The sequence below is a fragment of the Protomyctophum bolini genome, assembly GCF_963924005.1.
Source record: "Protomyctophum bolini genome assembly, chromosome: 5".
In the NCBI taxonomy this organism is placed as follows: Eukaryota; Metazoa; Chordata; class Actinopteri; order Myctophiformes; family Myctophidae; genus Protomyctophum; species Protomyctophum bolini.
Window position 1 is genome coordinate 29,504,788 of NC_137866.1, and position 25,107 is coordinate 29,529,894.

Consider the following 25,107-nt stretch of genomic DNA (forward strand, 5'->3'; position numbering starts at 1 on the left):
TCAACAAATAAAAACTAGACAAAAATGTTAGAAAGGGACTAGTGGACAAGAGATCCAGTAGAGTAGGCTATATGTACAAGACACAAGTCATTTTATAATTAGTTGCATGCTGAAAATAGCTCGTAGCTTGTAGATCTGCTATTTTCAGCAAGTTTAAAAACAGTCACGACGGCATCAAGTCGTCATGACTGTGTTAGTCGACTAAATCAACTGTAGATTTAGTCGACTAAAATCTTATAATATTTAGTTGACTAAAACTAGACTTACACTAAAACATTCCGTCCAGGTGACTAAAATGTGTTATGTGACATGTATAATAGTCTGGAATTCAAAATGTACTTGAGTAAAAGTATTGGCATCATAATGTACCAAAAATAGAAAAATACTCATTATGCAGAATGTCTCATTTCACCAGTTTTCAATAGGCCTAACATGTATAAAAAGATCTTTTGAAAATAGCAGATCTACAATCTCAGTCACAACACACGACACGACATATTGTGAGCTTGTATTTTCAAATAACCAAAATATATATAGGCCTACAGGGCTGAAGTGGATAATAATCACATTTCCAATCAAGTGTATAGTATATAAGTATAATATTTGTCATTTATAGTGGATAAGTAAAATTATTGAAATTTGTACTTAAAGTAGTGGCTAGTGGCTACAGTAAAGTAAATGTACCTTCCAGCAGTGTCAAACAACAAGCCTGCAGCCTGCTGGCTCAATGGGTGCACTGCTTATAGGGATGTACACAGAGTGTTAGAGAGGCAGGGGCTGCAATCCCATAAGAGGACACTTCTGGACAAGAATAGCAAAAATAGCAGATCTACAAACTCTCAACGCAGCGCGACACGTTTTTTTTGTCACTGAATCTGGACCACTAGCATATTTCAGGCAATCTCCAAGTGTCACCCCAACCCAGAGGTTGCAGGGAGAGTGTTAGAGGGGCAGGGGCTGAAATCCCGTTAGAGGATTTCCAACCATTTTCATTTCAAGGACCCCCAGTGTGATATGCAACAGGCCACAGACCCCCATTTAATGGCATTTCTATCTCTGGAGACTGGGAACCCAACGTCTATTGAAACATCACTGTTAATTTAACTCTGAGAGTGTAGAAATGGAGTGTAGAAATGTTTTCCTCTAGTCCAGGGGTTCTCAACCAGTGGGTCGTGACTCGTGACCAGTGGGTCCCCAAATTATTTTCAATTATCTTTCTTTGGTACTATACGTGTTGACGCTCCCTGGTGGCCAAGTGTGCTCGGAGCAGTGTGTGCCGGATCCAGTACAATTAGCCTAATTTACAATTTAGGCATTTGTCAGACGCTCTTCCAGAGCGATTTACATTAAGCAAGAACAAAAAAGCATGGCAATACATCACATACATAAAAAGTAGTTATCGTGAAACATGCATATACCTAAGACGTAACAGTGGAATATATCTATGGAACTACATATTATAAACTATACTACACATATACTATAGATAAAGTGCTATGACTACATAAAATGCAATTCTAGTGCGGTTTACGTAACATGCCAAGTCTGTATAAAATGCTATCTATTAAGTCTACATATAGTGCTACATCTAAGGGGCTAGGACAAGTGCTACGGTCCATGATGGAGTCTGAAAAGGTGCAGGGTTTTCAGACTACAGTGGTGGAAAGTAACTAAGTAGCCTACATTTACTGAAGTACCATTTTGAGGCTTTTTGCCTTTTTTATTGATAGATGAACAGGAAATGGGGAGAGAGATGGGGGGGGGGGGGGTGACACACAGCACACAGGTTGTCGGAGTGGGACTCGAACCCGCAACATGCTGTAAAGCTGGATTACCAGCACAGGTGCCCAGACGGCTTCCCCAGCCAGGGACGTGCATGAGTGTTACAAGCTCACAACGTGTCGCGCTGCAACACGTAGAGAGCTTAATTGTATATCAGCTATATTTTCGGGGCACAACTAGCACTCTTTAGCTAGTGGAGATGCGGTGTGTAACGACATGGATTTATAAACAAATTCGTTTATTTGCAAAAATATTGTGTTTAAGTCTTCAGGAAAACAAAGGCAATCCTCCTGAATGCTGCCTTCCGGTATGGCATGGAAAGGAAAGGAGTGGCATTTGCATTTCTTTCACCATATAAGTATAAGGCTGCATTCGTGGTCTGGAAAGGGCAGTTGTTTTACAGACGGGTAAAAGGGCATTCGTGGTCTCGAAAGGGCAGTTGTTTTACAGACGGGTAAAGGGGGCAGGGGCTGAAGCCCCCTTTGATGTCTATGTGTGCACGTCCCTGAAGCCAGCCGGCCGGGCCAGGTACTTTTAGTATTTCCAATTGTATATACTTCCACTCCACTATACATGTACCATAGGCCTACCTACATCTCCTACTGCTCTCAAAGGGAACCGGACGGCTGCAATTTGAAACTGGCCCCCGTAAATAAATAAAAAATCTGAGTCCACCCTGTTTTCCCATAACTGTATATTTAGTGTAGAAAGTGTAGAAGTGTCTCAAAATGTTCTGATGAATTTAAAATGGTGGACCCTATTGTAAACAAGTGTGTAGCCTAATGCTTTATGTGGTGTCGTGTCGTCGGGAAAATAATTGAGTTGTGCTTGAAATGTACCTATTCTGCATAATGTTAATAAATCAATATACTTCAATCAATCAATCAATAAATCAACCAATCAATCAATCAATCAATCAATCAATCTCAGGCAAATATTGTACTTTTTACTCCATTACAATTATAATATTAGAACACTTGAGTTAGGCTACTTTGTAGATTTTGATTATTATTACAAAACACACTATACCACTATACATTTCAGATATTTGAAAATAGCAGATCTACAAGCTCACAATGTGTCGCGAGAGTGCGACGCATTGTGAGATTGTAGATCGGCTTTTTAAATAAGACACTACACAATGAGTAGTAATTTTTTTTTACTGTTGGTAATCAATCAATCAATCAACTTTTACTTATATCTGCGTATCTCAATATTGCAGTATTGGTAGCTTTAGGGTGTTAAGAGTTAAGTAAAAGTACTTTTTTCCCACCCTGTGTGTGTGTGTGTGTGATCCCGGATGGAAGCGGACAGACAGAGCAGAGAGGTAGCAGGCTAGCAGCAGCTAGGCAGCCATTGGGGAAGTGAGTGGAAGTGAGTTCAGTTTTTTTAGACCAGGCCAGAAGAACCACCACAACAGATATCTGCTGGATCTTTGCTTCTACCGACACGGAGGAGAAAGAAGAAGAAGACATCTCTTCTCTCTTATATAAATATATATTTGGACCTGGGGGGGGGGAACAAGGAAATAATTAAAAGAGCACAACCCCGAAAGGCAAACAACAAACCGTGTGTGGACTAGAGGAGGACATTTCTTATTAAGCAATACAACACGATCCAGAGAGAGAGAGAGAGAGTTCCATCCATAGGTTCCATCTGGTTGGACTGGACGGTGGTCGACATCTAAAAACGTGGAAATAAAGTGTATTCCGTGGGGGGAAAGGACCTCCGGATTTGGACTACAAAAAACAAACTGTGGGAACTAAAGTTGTTGGGGGAAATAAACACACAGACGGACAGACAGCTGAGCTAACTGTTAGCTACTAAAGCTAGCCCCCCACAGAGCTAACTAACTAGCCTTTTAGCTTTAGCCACGAAGCTAACTGTGATACGCGGCTAGCAGGGAACTGTGTGTGTGTGTGTGCGTGTGTGTGTGTTGTGTGTGGTGAACTTTGGGCTCCCCCCTCCCTACAAGCTTTTTGGGACAGGTCACCATCTATATCTTCTTGGCTTCTGTGAGAAAGACTTCATCCAGGGACTTGCTTCATGAATTATGTCTGCCACAAGCATTGACCCTCAGGTAGGGGAACTAAAGGACGGCCGGCTCTCTGGACTGGAGGGTTAGCTTTGAAGCTAGCTTTGAATGCTAAGCTAACTTGGCTAACGGTTGGGGTTTATAATATCCAGGGCGGTGTGTATTTCTTGGGGGGAGGTTGTTTTAGCCTAAGATTGTAAGACTCTCGTAGATGTGTGTTTTTTCAATTTATTTCTTTGTAATCGATTCTGACATTTTCAATCTATGATTGATTTGAAAATGTCAGAATCGATACAAAATAAATGCAAAAAAACACATCAATGAGAGTCTTGAATGTTTAAGGCCAGGGAGGTTGTTTGTTTTAAAGGTATTTAACTTAGCTTTAGCCACAGCCGACGTTAGATAGTTAGTTAGCAGGGTTGATTAAAAAAAAAAATCTTCTCAGGGTTAGCAGCAAAGCTAAAAGAAGACATCAGATTCAGGAGGTTTAACGTTATATATAGGTTTGTGGTGATCATTGACGAAACATCCGTCTATCGGGGTTGTTTGGCAGTCCTCTGAGGGGTGTTGGTGTTGAGATCACACTTATAATATTATCTCTGGAAGACTGGACTATAGTGGTCACTTCTTCCAGAGAGGCTTGAAAGGCTTTGATTAATACCTGGAAAGACACACACACACACACACACACACACACACACACACACACACACACAGTAATGCATTTAGAAAAAGACGTCCCATGGCGTCTGTCTGTCTTTCTGCCCTGCTATGTTAACAATTTACAATGTAGGCATTTATCAGACGCTCTTAATCCAGAGCGATTTACAGTAAATGCAAGAACAACTCATGGTAATAATGCATCAGATGCATAGAAATAGTCATCATTGGATTCACAAGCAAGCTGACCTAAGAGTGGATTATGTGTATGCTTGTAGCTTCTAGTGTGTGGTAGGATAGGAGGGTGGCTACTGGGTTACCTTTGGTAGATGGAAAGCCTTTTATTTTATATAAGACAATAAGCTCAGACTAGTAATACTGCTGTTTATAATCATGACTGTGAATTGATTGCATAGGGCCCTGTTACTGGTAGTAGTACTGTTAATGTTTTTTACATTTCTGTCTCATAAACTATTCAATCAATACATCAAATTAAGCTATTTAGGCCAACGTTGCTTGATTATTATTAGCCTAAGTTAAATTAAAACTAGCCTATATGCAATGTGAATGGATATTCTTTTAGTTTACTGTTTATGCCTCTCTCTCTCTCTCCCCGTAGACTGTACGTGTTATTGTAATGTCTCTCTATCCAGGAAGTAGTGGTTTGTTGTTTAGGCTGGGTGAGCTGTGATTGCAGACAGACAGACAGACAGACCTGTAGATTGGAATCTAGTTTTTAAACTGGAACTGACCATGACGTCTGATGTGTTTTTTCCCCCTCTCTCTTCTTGCATGGTTGGTCTAACGTGGTGGATGATGCTTCAGAGATCAAAGGGACAAGCATCTAAAGGTAAGTTTACTACAACAGGGCATAATAAAACATTGATTGATTGAAATATTTATTAACAGTTTGCAGAATTACAGTATACATTTCAAGCACAACTCAATACAAAGACTGTTAACTGTGATTGGACGACCCAATAAAGCATTACAGCTTGTTTACAAGAGGGTCCACCTTGTTCAATTCATCAAAACATTTAGAGACGTACATACACTTCTATATAGCCAAAGAACAGAACAGGAATTCATCATAAAGGGGGAGGGGGAAAAGAGGAAAAACAGACTAGTAGGTTGAGGTGGTGTTCACAATTTAAGTGTCGATCAGTTGAAAATGGGGAAAGTATGTACAGTTGGAGGGGGTGAAGCATTGTGTAAACAGAGCTATGTCACATATATACAAATTATATTAAATTTATGTTTAACAAATAGCAATCTTTTGTAGTCACTTGGGGACTAGCCTCGGAAACCCAGACGTTTTTATTTCTAGGGAGAAAGAAAAAAAAGTCTGGGACAGAGTCCACTTCAATTCGGCATATAGTAGCGCAAACGTCGATCGCTCTGCTGATTTCTGATCGTCTTTACCTTTATTAAATTGACGCACACCTGTACACACACACGTATACATTCCTCTCTCTCTCTGTTGCTCTAATGAATTAGTCTCATGTCGCGCAGCTGCGCCTAGATTCTCACGGCACATCCTGCTGGGAGCTGCCTATGCCATGGAAAGCATAGGTGGACCCCAGGTTACTTCGGGACAAATGGCTGCATTGTTTACCGTTTGACTATTTAACCCAATCTGGACTCGAACCCCTTTTTGTGTTTAACTTTTAAGCATTGTTATGCTTTAGCTATTGAAAAATAGCAGAGCTATTATATTCTTTGAATATATATTCTTTCACAGCCTTCCCCCGATTCTCGCTCAAATGTGAATGTCTATTTTCCTCCACAAGAATTGAGATCAAGATTCTCAGACGATAATTTTTTCTCCCATGAAAATATTTTCTGTCTTTAGTCTGTAGTTGCTGAACATTACTGCATTCAAAATGTGGCACCTGGAGCCATAACTACTGTGGCTTTAAATGGACAACATCAAAGTGCTCGACTTAAACCTCTCTTAAAGTCTCTCTCTTGTAACTAAAATGAATTGGACAAGCCAACTAGTGCTGCACCATTCTTGCTCAAATTTAGGAATTAAATCACATATAGGTGTCTGAATATTTCCCCCCTCGTTGAATCGTGCAGCACTAAATCCATCCATGCTGATGGTTGATCCGCAGCAAGTGTTGATTTCGTCGACTAAGGCCTCTTTTACACGGCGACCATCTCCAGATAAAACGGCAAAGTCCTGTTGCGTTCTGAATTTGTATTGACCCTTTACACAAGACGCACACTTTATGAAAATGCTATAATGTCACTAGGTGGCGGTAACGGGCTGCCAAATAGACCAGTCACCCACGTACAAGAAGAAGAACTCCTTCACGCAACCCTATTGGGGTTTCGAATGATTCCAGAACACAACGTGGTTGTGGCCGTCGCTCAGTGACAGGCAGCCCAGAGCGCGCCACGGGATGGTTATATGTTTTATAATACATTAGGCTACATAAACGCTGCTGCCGCGGCTGCCGCCTATCACAAGGCTTTTTATTTACATCATGGTTTTGCATTCACCATCGCTGACGAGCAGCGCTTTGTAGGCGAGATAGACTCCATTATATCATATATGGCTCTGCATTAATTTAATAAACATACTGCTATGCGCTGTGAGCCAACGTGAGCCATGATGTCATACGTTTTGCGGATACACCGGTTTGCCTGTTTACACAGAGAAGGGAAGAGATCCAGTATAAGTCATTTTACTCTTGGTTGCATGCTGAGAATAGCCGATCTACAAGCTCGTTGTGAGCTTGTAGATCGGCTATTTTCAGCAAAAACAGTCATTATGACGACACCAAGAACCGCCAAAACACATTTTAGTCGATTAAATCAACTGTAAATTTAGTCGACAAAAATCCTATTATATTTAGTCGACTGAAACTAGACTTAACACTAAGACATTCCAGGTGGCTAAAACGAAATGAAAACTATTCAAGAGATTATGACTAAAACTAAAATCTAAATTTGCTGCCAAAACACCAGTGATCCGCAGAAGGGAAAGGATGTGAACCTACCACTAGTCACTGGGTGGTACATTCTGCCCACAGCAGGTTAAAGGATGTGAACCTACCACTAGTCACAGGGTGGTACATTCTGCCCACAGCAGGTTAAAGGATGTGAACCTAACACTAGTCACTGGGTGGTACATTCTGCCCACAGCAGGTTAAAGGATGTGAACCTAACACTAGTCACAGGGTGGTACATTCTGCCCACAGCAGGTTAAAGGATGTGAACCTACCACTAGTCACTGGGTGGTACATTCTGCCCACAGCAGGTTAAAGGATGTGAACCTAACACTAGTCACTGGGTGGTACATTCTGCCCACAGCAGGTTAAAGGATGTGAACCTAACACTAGTCACTGGGTGGTACATTCTGCCCACAGCAGGTTAAACGATGTGAATCTAACACTAGTCACTGGGTGGTACATTCTGCCCACAGCATGTTAAAGGGTGTGAACCTAACACTAGTCACTGGGTGGTACATTCTGCCCACAGCAGGTTAAACGATGTGAATCTAACACTAGTCACTGGGTGGTACATTCTTCCCACAGCAGGTTAAAGGATAAGAACCTAACACTAGTCACTGGGTGGTACATTCTGCCCACAGCAGGTTAAAGGATGTGAACCTAACACTAGTCACTGGGTGGTACATTCTGGCCACAGCAGGTTAAAACACTAGTCACTGGGTGGTACATTCTGCCCACAGCAGGTTAAAACACTAGTCACTGGGTGGTACATTCTGCCCACAGCAGGTTAGCACCTTGATGGGGAACCTAACCAGGCTACTCTTCCTGTCTTTTCCAAAATGCTTAATTTGGAATGAAGGAAACCTATGTTATATAATATAATGGAGGATATAATAAGAGACTGAATTTTTTTAACCCATTTAGGCCTGACGTCGAAATTAATAATGAATATATATATATAGAGATATAATTTCTCTGAAAAACCTCATGTTTCTATATCATTGGTTCTCAATATTTCATTTCAAGGACCCCAACAATTATATGCAATATGCCGCCGACCCCCATCTGAAAATATGTTGTTCCAGGGACCCTCCAGAAGCAAAGATTTGAGTTAAAACTGAAACTCAAAGAATATATATTCAAAGATTTGAGGCACATTTTCACGATTTTTCTTGTAGATCTGCTATTTTTCAATAGCTAAAGTATAACAATGCTGGAAACACCAAAAGGGATTCCCGCCCAAAATGGGTTAACCCATTTCGGGGCGGGAGGACACCCTGGTGGACGGGAACTCCCTTTGGGGTTCTGTACAGCATTCCACCAGATCACGACATATATTTATCTTTTGGGGTTCTGTACAGCATTCCACCACATCACGACATATATTTATCTTTTGGGGTTCTGTACAGTATTCCACCACATCACGACATATATTTATCTTTTGGGGTTCTGTACAGTATTCCACCACATCACGACATATATTTATCTTTTGGGGTTCTGTACAGCATTCCACCACATCACGACATATATTTATCTTTTGGGGTTCTGTACAGTATTCCACCACATCACGACATATATTTATCTTTTGGGGTTCTGTACAGTATTCCACCACATCACGACATATATTTATCTTTTGGGGTTCTGTACAGTATTCCACCACATCACGACATATATTTATCTTTGCTGATATTATATAGCCTATCTACAAGGAATACCAAACGAGTCGCCCCTAACTCGCCCCGGAACAGCGCTGCCTGGTATTCCTTAAGTAACCTAAGTAAAGTATGCTTAAACAGTTAAACCTAACCTTATTCCTAACCTTAACCTCAGTAAAACTATGTCAAAACCTAACCCAATACCTACACTTATACCCAGTAAAACTATGCCTAACCCTAAACTTACTTCTAACCTTATTCTCAGTAAAACTAAATAAAGAATACAAGAACCGCGGCACCAAGCAGTCGGCATGAGGTCGGCGGAAAGATCGAGGGGCGAGATGTTTTAGTGGCGACCGTATACCTGATGCTTCTACAAGATGAGCAAATAGATCTAAATGTTCTGGCCTATTTGTCTGTGACATGACTATGGGATAGGTACGGTATGGGTTCATGTGCATGGTCATTGGTCAACCTCGGCTGCTTTTGAGCCAGGGGAGGGCATCCACAAGCAGTGTTGTTTTTGGCAGCAAATTTAGTTTTTAGTTTTTGTCGTCGTCTCTTGAATAGTTTTCATTCAGTCACATTTTTGTCACCTGGAATTTTTTTGTGTTAGTCTAGTTTTAGTCGACTAAATCTACAGGTGATTTAGTCGACTAAAATGTATTTTGGCGGGTACTTTGATGTACTTTGATGCAGTCGTAATGACTGATTTTACCTTTGCTGAACATAGCCGATCTACAAGTTTACGACGTTAACTGTTTGTTTTTATTTCAATTTTTGAAAAATAAATATGTTTTGTAGACTTATTGTTTTCTTTACTTAAAAATCAAGAGCAGTGCAATCATCTTAAACAAGTGGTTCTCCACCAGTGGTCCTTGAGGGGGTTCCAGGTGGTCCCCATGCAGCTAAATGATGGAGAGTTGGTAACCAAATGGACCCTTATTTAGATCTTTAACTCTTTGAGAGTGTAACGTTAAACCAAATGGTGTCCCATTTGGTCTTTTGTTAAAGTGTTATTTTTTTCAACCAAGGTTCATGTTTTAGGTTGTTGAAGATTGTTAAACACAATAAATATTTTCATGATCGTGTGAGAATAGTGATCTCAATTCTTGTGGAGGAAAAAGAAAATCGACATTCACATTTGAGCAAGAATGGTGTAGCACTGCCCGTGTATAATATTGATCGACTATCCCGAGTCCCCACACACCGCTGTCGTCTGTGAGAGAAATGCGATTTGATGATTTATGACTTGGAACATGAGACGGACGGGGGGGTGTTTTGAAATGTGTCACTCTCTCTTCCCCCTCAGATGTACATACACACACACACACACACACACACACACACACAGACACGCCCGCACACACAACACACACACCCTCCCAGTTGAACAAACCGCAGACCCGTGCAGCTTGCCAGCGGACGCTGATCTGTGTGGATGATAATGTCGTTATCAGTGGCCTCTTAATCGTAGGAGCGTGACGTGTTGAGCTGTGGTTTGCTTTGCTTACGGTTACGGCGGCCTGTCAGAGCAACGGCACACTGGCTGACAGACAGACAGACCGACAGACTGATTGACTGACTGGCCTGGTCTCGAGTCAGGTCGACCTCGCAGGCCTTGGCAGGACGACAGCATGGCTCTGGTCCAGCGTTTCCCAAAGTGGGTGCCGTGACCAGGGGTCATCCATATGTCCAGACATGGTGACCTGTCCGTGGCACATTATATTTTTCATAACACACCATTATAATGTTCTTATTTTGATCATTTAATGGTGCCTAAGTGTGTGCACGACGTGTCTGAATGTGATTCCGTCATGGATTGAAGTTATTCACAGGGGAGACCGGAGCCAAAAATAGGTTTGAGAAGTTACCACTGCTCTACTGTAGTCTGAATCACTTCCAGGTTCTAGGAGGCCATTCTTCAAGGGCCTGGCGGGGTGGCTGTCCATCAGTTTATTTGTGGAGGATGACAAACTGGCTATGCAAAGGGACCCGTGGCAGCATGGCCTCTCACGGTCCGAGAGATTTAACCCATTCTGGGAGGGAACCCCTTTTGGTGTTTTAAGCATCATGTTATGCTTTAGCTGTTGAAAAATAGCAGATCTACAAGCTCATAGCGTGGCACTCGGTGCCGCGCTATGAACTTGTAGGTCTGCTATTTTTTTTTAATCGTGAAAATGGGGCACAAACCTTGGAATATTCTTTCAGAGCGATCGATTTTAACTCAAATCTTTGCTTCTGTGGTTGCCCCTGAAACAACATATTTTAAGATGGGGGTCGGCGGCCAATTACATATAATTATTGGAGTCCTTGACATGAAATATAGAAGTGATATGGGCCTAGAAACATAGGTATTTCAGAAAACTGTCAGGATTTAGAAGACTTTTTTTTATTTATTTCGACGTCGGGTCTAAATGGGTTAAAACACCACCAGGGGTTCCCGTCCTGAATGGCTTAACCCATTTTGGGCGGGAACCCCTTTTGGTGTTAGGATTATGCTATGCTTTAGCTATTGAAAAATAGCCGAGTGGCGCGCTACGAGCTTGTAGGTCTGCTATTTTTGAAAAATCGAAGAACGACTGCCATAGAAACATAGCTTTTTCAGAAAACTGTCAGGATGTAGAAGACATTTTTAGAATCTGATATCAGTTCAAAATGGCTTAAAATGACTCCTCTGGAGTTGAGTCGTGGTGCATGGATCAAAGCTCTCCGTTGACGCACACTCGCCACAGCTGACCAACTGAATATCACCTAAAAATGGAGTATGAATAGGCCTTTAGGAATCCAACGTGACGGACGTCAGTTGATGGAGTGTGATTCACAAGTAAAAGTCAGGCATATATAACCCTCACCATGTGACAGAAGATAAACATATACATATGAACATATATAACCCTCACCATGTGACAGATAAAGGCATAGATATATTATATATACATATATAACCCTCACCATGTGACAGATAAAGGCATAGATATATTATATATACATATATAACCCTCACCATGTGACAGATAAAGGCATAGATATATTATATATACATATATAACCCTCACCATGTGACATATAAAGGCATAGATATATTATATATACATATATAACCCTCACCATGTGACAGATAAAGGCATAGATATATTAGATTAAGGGCTCCATCTTGCGCCACCCCTTATCCATAAACTTATTTGGCATTTCTTTACTATTTTAAAACATTTAATGAACACTGTAATGAACACTACATCGACACGTTGTTAGCTTGTAGATCGGCTATTTGTACTGTTTTAAAATGTTTTAAAATAGTAAAAAATGGCAAATACGTTTAGGGGTAAGGGGTAGCGCAAGATATAGGGCTATATCTATGCATGGTAGCCAGTCTGGGGAAATGGACAGTGAGATCACAGAGGCTGTTAAAGCTGCTATAAGCAATAATATGTCAACATTTTAATGAACTTTTTTGGTATTCAGACAGCCAGCAATGGGTAGAACGCTCCCAAACACTTTTTGTCTCTGTGACACATCTAGGGGCTGCAATCTGCATTCAAAGAGGTTCCTAGAAGCTGGTCTACTTCCTGATTGGTTTTGTCATTGCGACCAATTTTTCCAACCAATGACAAAGCTTCTAGGAACATCTTTGAATGCAGATTGCGGTCCCTAGATGTGTCACAGTCAGTTTTTTGGGAGCGTTCTACCCATTGCTGGCTGACTGAATACCAAAAAAAAGTTCATTACAACGTTGATGACATAGTATTGCTTATAGTGGCTTTAATGTCACTTTCTAGTGTATTGATTCATTATTTCCATGAGTGGGGAAGTAGAGATCTCCACTTTGTTTTACTTGGCCATGTTTCTCAGAAATAACATGCTTTTGTCCCTGGCTCTGAATTGTTGCCTGTGCTAATCTTGTATTTTCAAGTAGTCACCATTGTCCTTATCTTGGTTGAAATGGTCCCAAAACAAGCTGCACTTTTCGCTCTTGCTCTGAACTAGTACCTGGTGTGAGAATGTGTATGTATTCATATGCAAGTTAATTTTGGGCGGGAACCCCTTTTGGTGTTTTAAGCATTATGTTGTACTTTAGCTATTGAAACATAGCAGATCTACAAGCTTAGGAGCTTGTAGGTCTGCTATGTTGTGAAAATGTGGCCCAAATGTTTGAATATATTCTTTCATAGCAAACATTTTTTTAACTCAAATCTTTGCTTCTGGAGGGGTCCCTGGAACAACATATTTTCAGATGGGGCTCGGCGGGCAATTTTCATTTCATTTCTGGGGCTCCTTGACATGAAAATGTTTGGGAACGACTTTTCAGAAAACTCGATTTAGAAGACATTTGTAGAATCGTCCCCAGGTCTAAATGAGTTAACCAATCTAATCATGTATGTAATAACTGTTGACATCCATTCGCGGTTGCCTTCCTCGGGTTCATATATTTTAAACAGTGTTTGAGCTGACCAAATCAATTGTTAAGGCTTTCCATATATAGTGCAACCAGTCTTCCTATAATAGCTTCAGTTATTGCTTATATCATGACGAAGGCCCTCTATAATTTTAATATATTGATTTTTAGTGTTGTGTTTTTCTTTCAGTGCAAAATGGTTCGCTGCATCAGAAAGAGACTGTCCACGACAACGACTTTGAACCGTACCTCACCGGTCAATCAACTCAGGTAAACGCAGGTTTACATCCACCATTAAATCATTCTTTATTTGAAACACGACGACTAGGCCTCTCACAATTATTTCATAATCGTCTAATTGCAATTATTTGAGATAATTTGCAATTATGTTTGCACAATTAATTGTTTCCATGTTGAAAAATGTCCATATACATTTTTCAAAATAGCAGAAATAGATCTACAGGCTTACAACATGTCACTTCGTGACGTGTTGTAAGCTTGTAGACTATGCTATGCTGTATGCTATTTTGTTTTGGAAAGAAATTATGACTATGTGTCGGTGATTTCTTTGTATGTTTAAGTTATTTGTCATATCTGTGCAATCTGATTACAAAACCTAAATGGCAAACAGAAATACTAATTGTTCAATACAAAACACAATTCAATCGTCAATTGCAATTAGTTGCGTGACAATTAATCGTCAACTTATATTTTGTAAAAGCCAATGCTGCCTACTTTACGTTTGTGTGTTTGCCCTGCATGCTCTTTCTTGCCCAGTAAAATCACTTTGCGCTGCATTTTATGACATGAAAGGTGCTATATAAATATATTGTATTATTATTATTATAATGATTTAAGTCGATTCAGACAGCGATTAGCGTGCTCTTAGCTCAAACCCGTAAACGACTCATCCTCGACTCCATCCCGTGGTGTACTACTGTACTACTGTACTGTTGTTTTATTCTAGTTTATTTAGGTTGAAGTTATAATAATAATTTCTTCTTCTGTTTTCTACATGAATATAACCACATTATAACCATGAAATGAAATGGGAGTTAAATGCTGCAATTTGTAAAAATGGCAAAATATGATTCCTAACATCGTTGAAGTGGGACTCATAAAATGTCCCTGGGACTCATCTAAAAGACCATCCCTGCATCCTGGGAAAACCCTATTTACATCACTGCATCCCGTGGTGTTTTCTTTTCTCCCAGAACAACAGCTACCAGTCCATGACCGACCCCTACCTGTCCAGCTACTACGCCCCCTCCATCGGCTTCCCCTACCCTCTGAGCGAGGCTCCCTGGTCCACCGGGGGCGACCCGCCCATCCCCTACCTCACCCCTTACGGAGCCCTGAGCAATGGAGACCACCACTTCCTGCCGGACACCACTGTGTTCGGCCAGCCGGGAGGCCCCCTGGGCAGCAGCATCTACCAGCCGGCGCACCGCTTTAACTTTTTCCCCGAGAACCCGGCCTTCTCGGCCTGGGGTGCCGCCGCCGCCAGCAGCGGGCCGCCGCAGGGCTCCCAGCAGGGCCAGCAGCAGCAGCAGACCCAGCAGAGCTCTGCGGCGTACGGGGGCAGCTACAGCTACCCGCCCAGCTCCCTGGGGGGCACGCTGCTGCCCCCCGACGGGCAGACGGGCTTCCACGGCGCCAGCGACACACTGGTCAACAAGGCGCCCGGCATGAACAGCCTGGACCAGGGCATGGTGGGCCTGAAGATCGGAGGGGGAGGGGGGGACGTGGTGGCGGTGGGGGGACAGCAGGGCGGCGGCTCCGGCAAGGCGGTGGGAGGCGGCGGCGGTGGGCACCACCACCACCACCACCACACCGCCACCGCCGTGACCACCCACCTGGGGGGCGTGGCCCCCCTCGGCGGCGGCAACAACGGCGCCACCCCCATCGGCATGCCCCCCATCATGCCCAACAACAAGCCCACGTCGTGGGCGGCCATCGCCTCCAAGCCCGCCAAGCCCCAGCAGATCAGCAACAACAACAACAAGGCCAAGGTGAAGCCCGGGGGCATGATGCCCGGCGGTGGCATCATGCCGGGCCTGCCGCCGCCTCCCATCAAACACAACATGAACATTGGCACCTGGGACAAGAGCGGCTCGCTGGGGGGGGGCAGCAACAGCCCCGGGGGGCAGCAGCAGGCGCTGGGCATGCCCCACGGGCTGCCCATGCAGCAGCAGGGCCACGCCCACGCCCAGCCCCCCCAGATGCAGCCCCAGATGGCCCTGCAGGGCCCCCCCCACCACCACCACCACCACCAGCAGCACCACCACCAGCAGCAGCAGCAGCACCACCACCAGCCCCCTCCTCACCAACAGCCACTGCAGCAGCCGTACCAGAACCACAGCCAGCCGCCGCCCCAGACGCGCTGGGTGGCCCCGCGCAACCGCAACAACAACTACCAGCCGGGGGGCATGGAGAGCATGATGGGCATGGTGGGGGGAGGAGGAGGAGCCACCGGGAACGGAGGAGGACCCCCCATGGGTGGGGGAGGAGGAGGAGGACCCCCCATGGGCCCCGGCGGGGAGTCCCACCCCGTGCTGGACAAGCTGCGTGCCAACCACAGCTACAACCCCAAGGTATGGGACGGTAACCATGACGTCTGTAATGAATTATAATCAATCAACAGTATCAAATGGTATCTTTTTTTTGTCCATTTTCTTACAAAGGTCCTCTATTTTCTTCTCCTTTTCAGTTAGTTAGTTTCATTTATTGGCCACGTGTGGAAATTTGTCTGCAGTCTCAACAACAGTAAAAAATCAAACTGCAACAAGAACAATAGTAACAACACTTACACAATTATTTTCATGACAACAGTGGCAATTACATTAGAAAAACGAATCTAGCGATGCATTGGTATCATTTAGTGCCTTAATGGCATTAGGAATGATGTTTACGGTTAGCTTTTGGTATCTACCAGAGGGAAGTAGTTGGAACTCCCTGCTGAGTGGATGAGAGGGGTCATTTGCCAACTCCCTGCAGAGTGGATGAGAGGGGTCATTTGCCAACTCCCTGCAGAGTGGATGAGAGGGGTCATTTGCTAACTCCCTGCAGAGTGGATGAGAGGGGTGATGTGCTATCTTAAAACTCCCTGCAGAGTGGATGAGAGGGGTGATTTGCTATAAAAAAACTCCCTGCAGAGTGGATGAGAGGGGTCATTTGCTATCTTAAAACTCCCTGCAGAGTGGATGAGAGGGGTCATTTTCTATCTTAAAACTCCCTGCAGAGTGGATGAGAGGGGTCATTTGCTATCTTAAAACTCCCTGCAGAGTGGATGAGAGGGGTCATTTGCTACCTTGACAGCTTTTTTATGTGCTCTCTGCTGTTTGCATACTAATTCCAATAGCGATTTAAATTGTCACCAGTTTGAATCGATTTTAACCGATTTACGATATATCTCTTACATGTCTGATAATGTTTGCCGCCCTACCCCCCATGGTTCTCAGTCGCCACAGACGGATTCCAGTCCTTTGGATTCCATAACCAAGAGTGTGGTCTGTGAAAGCATGCTGCTCACCACCGGGATACAAATAAATGTGGACAAATTTGACTGAGGGACTGTCATTGGATATTTTTTGAATTGGCGTTGTCATATGAAAGCAGGGAATCATAGCTTCAAATTGACATTGGTTGTTCAGTTTGACCCACCAGTTTTCTAGTTGTGGCTTATAGAGAAAACAGCAAGTTGAGAAAACAGGCTTGAAAGGTTAACTTCTGTGGTCTCTAACATTACACCGAGCTACATGTTTAAGCACTTATTTCATATTTACATTGATTTACAGCTCTGCCACTTATTTCAGACAAGAGTCTGCCTGCATGAGCTATTGACTCATTTTGGAGTTTTCTCCTCTGGTGAAAAGCTGGAGGTTACGCGATGGCAGGCTCGGAGTCAAATCTGGTCACAAATGTACTTTATTTAGAAAACGTGTTGGCTTATTTAAAATAAGCCAACATGTTTTCGAGTCTTCTTGGGGCAAGTATGATTCATACAAGTTGCCCTGATGAAGACGTCGAAACATGCTTATTTTAACTTTTCTAAATAAAGTACATTGTTTTTATCGACCTTTTCCTATTTTTTAAAGATGGAGTGCCGTGATTTTATTCCACCCTAAAACATGATCTTCAGGTCTTTATATAAGGAGGTATAATTATATTATTTGTTAAAATGTTGTTTTTATGCGGACATGCATAAGTGTGATGTCACTATATTAGTTTATTTCATTGGCCCGTTTGACTCAAATTGACTATCAAGGGTTCAGCCTCCAGGAAGAAACCCAAAATACAAATTTAATACACCATTGCACATAACGACTCCAGGGTGTCTTAATGAAGTGCTGTCACCTCATAGACACATGGAAAACTAGAAAAATACAAAAATTCTGGCACTCCATATTTAACCTTTTTGAGTGCTCGGATTGCCGCCTATTCTTTAGTATTCCAGTCCCACCGATCCTTGAAGCACCAGCCCTACTTTACATTATAATTGTTGCATCTTCATCGAGCACCTGGTTGATTTTCTTTTTGTCTCTTTACATTTTGTCTTGAGATTTTATCTTGCTTTGTTCCTTGTACCCCACAAGGAGTTTGCTTTACTTAATTTACAAGAAGTCTACACAAATATAGAATGTAGAAGAATTGTTATTTTTGATCAACGTTTGCCTGTTATCTCTCCTAAATGGTACCAACATCAATACAGCATGGAATTGTGGACAAAATCCTATCCGACGACAACCAAATATTCTTTAGTTTTGGGTCTGAGAGGCTAGCCTGGCCCAGCCAGCGTGCTTTCTGGTCTAGAGGGGCGGGTAGCCTGGCCCAGCCAGCGTGCTTTCTGGTCTAGAGGGGCGGGTAGCCTGGCCCAGCCAGCGTGCTTTCTGGTCTAGAGGGGCGGGTAGCCTGGGCCAGCCAGCGTGCTTTCTGGTCTAGAGGGGCGGGTAGCCTGGCCCAGCCAGCGTGCTTTCTGGTCTAGAGGGGCGGGTAGCCTGGGCCAGCCAGCGTGCTTTCTGGTCTAGAGGGGCGGGTAGCCTGGCCCAGCCAGCGTGCTTTCTGGTCTAGAGGGGCGGGTAGCCTGGCCCAGGCATTTTGTAGAAACGTCCCCGGGGTCTAAATGGGTTAATGGATAATTGCTTTGCCTCCCCCCAGGAGTTTGAGTGGAACCTGAAGAACGGCCGTGTGTTCATCATCAAGTCGTACAGCGAGGACGACATCCACCGCTCCATCAAGTACTCCATCTGGTGCAGCACGGAGCACGGCAACAAGCGCCTCGACCAGGCCTTCCGCTCGCTGGCCGCCAAGGGCCCCGTCTACCTGCTCTTCTCCGTCAACGGCTCGGGCCACTTCTGCGGCGTGGCGGAGATGCGCTCGCCGGTGGACTACGGCGCCAGCGCCGGCGTCTGGGCGCAGGACAAGTGGAAGGGCAAGTTCGACGTGGCGTGGCTCTTCGTCAAGGACGTGCCCAACAGCCAGCTGCGGCACATCCGCCTGGAGAACAACGACAACAAGCCGGTGACCAACTCGCGGGACACGCAGGAGGTGCCGCTGGAGAAGGCCAAGCTGGTGCTGAAGATCATCGCCGCCTACAAGCACACCACGTCCATCTTCGACGACTTCTCCCACTACGAGAAGAGGCAGGAGGAGGAGGATGAAGTACGCAAGGTGGGTTGTTTGGGGGGGGGTTTGCAACAAATGTTTACAAATTTTAGTCTTTTTGGAATAAAACTTTAATTTAGTTTTAGTCACCTGGAATGTTAGTGTTAGTCTAGTTTTGGTCGACTAAATCTACAGTTTATTTAGTTTATAAGTGTAAGATGACTCAGATATACTCTTGTCCACTAGTCCCTTTTTTAGTTATCCAATTTAGTCTTAGTCATCGTAGCTTAGTTTTCATTTAATATCCATTTAGTTTTTGTCAGTGAAAATCCAGACTATGAATCAGAGCCTTAAGACTCACTAAATTGAGAGAGGACGCAATCATGTCATGAAATTATGACCGATATTTAATATCCGATTATTTGAAGCTGATTTCTGTCTCTACTCACTCTGTTAAAAACCCGCCTACCAGTGACATCATCAACGGGGGATTCACAACAAATGTAGATCAGCTATTTTCAGCATGCAACTTAGTGAAAAAATGACTGGATCTCTTGTCCACTAGTCCCTTCGTAACATTTTAGTCTAGTTTTTATTCGTCAACTAAATTGTCAGTATATATCTAGTCTTAGTTTTAGTCATCATAGCTTCATCAATGAAAAAAGATCGTCGACGAACATTTAGTTCGACGACTTAGTTTTAGTCGACAAAAACAACACTGTCTGAGCCACAATGGAGCAGGGCTACTTGGGGCTCAGGCGCCACTTTATTTTGTAACGGCCACATTTTGGGCGGGAACCACTTTTGGTGTTTTAAGCATTATTTTATACTTTAGCTATTGAAAAATAGCAGACCTACAAGCTCATAGCTACGAGCTATACTTTCACAGCGAACGTTTTTAACTCAAATCTTTGCTTCTGGAGGGTCCCTAAAACAACATATTTTCAGATGGGAGTCGGCGGACAATTACATATAATATTGGGGATCCTTGACATGAAAATGATTGAGAACGACTGACATAGAAACATGTGCGCGTACAAATGCACACTCTCAGAGTTGTGGCCCTAATGCAATGGTAAACTGGGGGAGGGGTCTTTTGAAGTGAAGAATCTGAGTGGTCTTATTATTGTCTTTCTGCCCCCAAACCCACCGGACCCTGTCCCGTCCCGTCGACAGACCTTCGAGCCTGCCCCCATCCCGACCCGCTCTCGGTTGGATCAGGTAAAAGAGCCTTTTTCTTCACTAACTTCAGTGTCTTTGAGCATTCCATATAAATTATGGTTCCTTAAATGATTCCTATATTTAAAGCAATGTGTTAAACAATGTTTATTGATCATGGTCATACATCACGTACCTGCCTGATGCCTATTATTGTTAGCCTGGATCCAGCCGATAATCAGGCTATATTATTGTAATGTTTCTCTCAAAGTGAGAGTCCACAGAGCGACCCTCCAAAGGGACCCTTACAGGTCTGTAACTCTGAGATTGGGGTACAGGCTTTAGTTTAGACATACTGTTGGTCCGACTGTCATTAGACCGACAACCTATACCTCAAACCCTAAACTAATCCTAACCTATACCAATTTATACCTCAAACCCTAAACTAATCCTAACCTATACCAACTTATACCTCAAACCCTAAACTAATCCTAACCTAACCTATACCAACCTATACCTCAAACCCTAATGTGTGACCAGACCTTTTTTTTAACTTGAGAGCTACTTTCAAAATTACCTGACAGCTCAAAAGAAAACACCCATTGCTGAAAACAGTTCAAATGTATCTGAGGGGGCTTTAGAATTCTCAGCGATGGTGTTACATGTAAGACAAACTCACTTCGAATGGGAAATTGAGGGGGGGAATCAAATGGAATTTGAAGGGTTTTCTTATGACTTTGTAATGCTACTAATAATAATAATATCTGGGACTTATAGCGCTTTTCATGACACTCAAAGACGCTTTACATGTGTGGGGGGACGGACGGATGGACAAGAAAAGGACAACTTTTTTAGAAAAAACTATTACAAAGAATAAAGCCAATATAACAGTGAATATAACACGTTTAGAAACACATTAGCATGGAAATGCTATTATGAACAGGTGGGTGAGGGGGCGTCTCGGATGTGAAAATAAAAAATATATAAATGGTGCATTTATATAGTGCCTTTATCCAAGGCGCTTTACATAGCATTACATTCACCCATTCACACACACACAACCAGGAGCAATTAGGGGTTCAGAGTCTTTCTCAAGGACACTTCGACACTAACTCTGGGGGGAGCCCACAGGATTCGAACTGGCAACCTTGCGGTTACCATCCGGCCACTCTACCCCTGATCCACCACCAAAAACACAGTATTGCATTGTGGGTTTGAGCCGACAGACCCTTTTTGATGTCAATCAAGTCAACTTAACCCATTTTGGGCGGGAACCCCTTTTGGTGTTTTAAGCATTATGTTATACTTTAGCTATTGAAAAATAGCAGATCTACAAGCGAGTGCCGCGCTATGAGCTTGTAAGTCTGCTATTTTTGAAGAATTGTTAAAATGTGGCGCAAATCTTTGAATATATTCTTTCAGAGCGAACGTTTTTAACTAAAATCTTTGCTTCTGAGGGGTTCCTGGAACAACATATTCCAGTTCTTTGTTATGAAAATATTTGATAACCACTGACATAGAAAACCTAGGTTTTTCAGAAAACAGTCAGGAGTTAGACATTTGTAGAATCGTCCTCGGGTCTAAATGGGTTAATTCAAGTGGCAAATGCCAAAAATGTTTATTTTTAAATATTTAAATTATATCTATCTATAAAATATATTTTAGGGGCATGTCATGTGGTCTACCTGCACAGCCTTTGTGATCTACTGTAATCTACCTTTTGGGCACCGCTGCCCTGCCCTAACCGCAGTCTTGTTTTTGGCAGCAATTTATTTCTAAAGTTTTAGTCCTAGTCTCTTACATTTTAGACATTTTAGAATGTTTTTGTGTTATTCTAGTTTTAGTCTACTAAATATCATAAGATTTTAGTCGACTAAATCTACAGTTGATTTAGTCGAACAAAATGTATTTTGCTGAAAATAGACCATCTACAAGCCTGTGACGCGTTGTGGGCTTGTTGATCGGCTATTTTCAGCAAGTGACGACGGTGTCATTACTTTTCAGCATGCAACCAAGTCTAAAATGACTCAAGCCCCTCACACACCGTCTGCGACCGCCGTGCGTCAAAACAGCCGCCTCCATTATTTTCAATGAACCTATCACACCCCGGCTCCGTCCGCCGCGTGGCGCCGCGTCGCCTGGCGCACCGATAGAACCACTTCTATTTTCTAGGCAGCGCCGCGCGGCAACGCGTCGGACGGAGCCGGTGTGTGTTGGGCTTTATACTCCATCTCCTGTCCACTAGTCCCTTCCTAACATTTTAGTCTAGTTTATATTTGTTGACAAAATTGTCAGTATATTTAGTCTTCGTTTTAGTCATCATAGCTTAGTTTTCATTTAGTTTCTATTTTAGTTTTTGTCAGTGAAAAAAGGTAGTCGACGAACATTTTTCGTCTTAGTTTTAGTCCACAAAAACAACACTGCCTAACCGAACCCTAACCACAAGCACGGGAGCAGCGCATGTTCCACCGCGTCCGCATGTCTGTCTGTTGGTGTGTCTTAATATGCGTGTGCATTCCCTGAGAGTGCGGAACGGAACCAAATGGACCCTTATGGGTCCATTTGGTTCCGTTCTGCACACTCTGGACCTTGAGAATGTACACATTTGCACACACTTATTACTTCCTTGAATGGATCTAACATAGAAAGGGTTGCTGAATACAAGTACCATGGAATATGGCTTGATGACAAATTTACATTTAAATACCATATTATAGACAATCTTGTCTATAATATGATATATGATGATATATGATAATACAGAGCTAGTTTCCCAACTCCATGTAGGAACTTCGCGCCATTGCCATTATTCGACGTCAATTAAAGGCAATTAATCAATGTTACGCTTATCGCCATTGCCATAGCCCTATATTGGGCTTTTATACTGCTTTCGATTGAGCTAGTCATAATGCTACTCACGTTGGCATTGGGTTGCTATAGCTGGTGCTGTCAATAACACAGGATAGCACCATTAAGATCATCGTGGCCATAATCACCCATTCTATGTTTCTTTCAACCGCCTGTATCTCCTATTCCTTGTCCATGATGGCATTTTTGGTCAAAACAAGGTTTATGCCACGGCCCAGAGCCGACAATGCGATCCTACTGCATCATGTTAAAGCAGCACCCGCGGAAAACATGGAACGATGTAGCATCGTAACACACCCCAACATAAGATCATAACATCCCGTCTAGATTTTTTGCTCTTCAAAATAAGAGCTGAACAGGGAAAAATGCTGCCGTGAATTTTATCATAATTTATCAATAAATGCGGTCTAAGGGCTCCATTTTCGTCACTGCTAAACCCCTTATCCCTAAATTTCTTTGCCTTTTTTTGTTTGACTATTTTGCTAAACATATTTTGAATAGTTAAAATGGCCAGTCTACAAGCTCACAACGTGTCAATGTAGATCTTTTTTCGACGTCAGGTTTAAATGGGTTAAGAGCCTTCTGCTAAATGCCTACATTGTAAATTGTGTGCATTGTCTTAATTAATATTCACCTGTTGTCTTCTCACTTTTCTTTTTTTACAGGAGCGCCAAAACAGGAATAAACAATAAAGAAGACATTTATTATCCCCTTGGCTTTGATCAACAACAGTTACACCACAGTCACACTAGAACTTTTGATTTAAAGAAAATACAAAACAAGAGAGACGGAAAAAGAAATATGAATAATAACCAACCAACCAAGCCCTTTTTTTGTTGTTATTTTTCATTTCCTATTTAATCCTGGTGAAAAAATCTCTGCCGCCATCATCGTCGTCGTCGTCGTCCAGACTTCTTCGTGCTTTCTTTTTTTCTTGCCCTTCTACGTGTCCCCCCCCACCACCACCACCACCACCACCTCACTTCAGGGATAACAACGCTCACGTATTCTTTTTCCCCGTAAACTCCCAACAACCAACACTGTTTTAACCCATTCAGGTGTTTTAAAGCATTATGTTATACTTTAGCTATTGAAAAAAATGCAGATCTACAAAGCTCGTAGCGGGTCCCCCGAGTGCCGTGCTACGAACTTGTATATCTGCTTTTTTTTCTCGAAAAATCGTTGAAAATGTTGGCGCAAATCTTTGAATATATATATTCTTTCACAGCGAATGTTTTTAACTCAAATCTTTGCTTCTGGGGGAGGTTCAGTCCCTGGAACAACATATTTTCAGATGGGGGGGGGGGGTCCGCGGCAAAATGCAGATAATTCTGGGGGTCCTTGACATGGAAAAAGGTTTGAGCACCACTGACATAGAAACATAGGTTTTTCAGAAAACCTTTAGGATTTAGAAGACTTCATTTTTTTGTCCTAAAATGGGTTAAGTTCAGTACCCCTCAGACCGCCCCTCTGTCCCGCCCCTCCTCTCCAAACGAATCAGGGTTTGACTGACTGCACCAATGGGAGGAAAGACATTAAAGAAGAAGGAAAAAAAAATCTGCCACTTTATATTTCAGTACAATCAGGAACTTTAAAAAACGTTGTCCGGCCCCCGTTTGACCACTGGGGGGCGACATTGCCATGCTTTTCCAGAAGATTATTATTATTATGACAGTGCCAACAGGGTTTGGTCTTTGGAGGATTCTCCCGCACCCCCCCTCCCCCTCCCCCGACACACGAGAAAAAATAAGAAGAAATAAGGCAATGAACTTGGAAGAACTGCGGAATAATAATAAGACTTCAATGGTTTATCTATTTTTCATTCAAGATCAACAAAAATCTCTATTTTTTGGCTTATACTACTACTACTACTGACAATTTTCATCATTTCAGGAAAAAAAAGAAAACCTGTTCTTTCTGGAGCCTTAATGGTTTTTGTTTTTGTTTTGTTTGGTTTTCCTAGTTCTAACGATGACTTCTTCTCCTTCA

General features: G+C 42.8%; 1 protein-coding gene across 1 annotated transcript; it reads left to right on the forward strand.

Moving 5' to 3' along the window:
• The first annotated feature begins 3,110 nt into the window (after positions 1–3,110).
• LOC308316047 (YTH domain-containing family protein 1-like) lies at positions 3,111–24,847 on the forward strand. Its single transcript, XM_080764393.1, has 7 exons — positions 3,111–3,862; positions 5,303–5,327; positions 13,679–13,758; positions 14,703–16,082; positions 18,646–19,158; positions 20,269–20,313; positions 23,784–24,847. The coding sequence occupies exons 1-7, from the start codon at positions 3,836–3,838 to the stop codon at positions 23,808–23,810; spliced, it is 2,097 nt and encodes a 698-aa protein (XP_080620519.1). The 5' UTR covers positions 3,111–3,835; the 3' UTR covers positions 23,811–24,847.
• Positions 24,848–25,107: the final 260 nt, after the last annotated feature.

What these genes read in the sequence shown, in the direction of transcription:
- LOC308316047 (XM_080764393.1), top strand. Translation starts at nt 3,836, where the DNA reads ATGTCTGCCACAAGCATTGACCCTCAG. An exon ending in TCACCGGTCAATCAACTCAG is followed by an intron (nt 13,759 to 14,702) that starts GTAAACGCAGGT and finishes CTTTTCTCCCAG; the next exon opens with AACAACAGCTACCAGTCCAT. An exon ending in ACCACAGCTACAACCCCAAG is followed by an intron (nt 16,083 to 18,645) that starts GTATGGGACGGT and finishes GCCTCCCCCCAG; the next exon opens with GAGTTTGAGTGGAACCTGAA.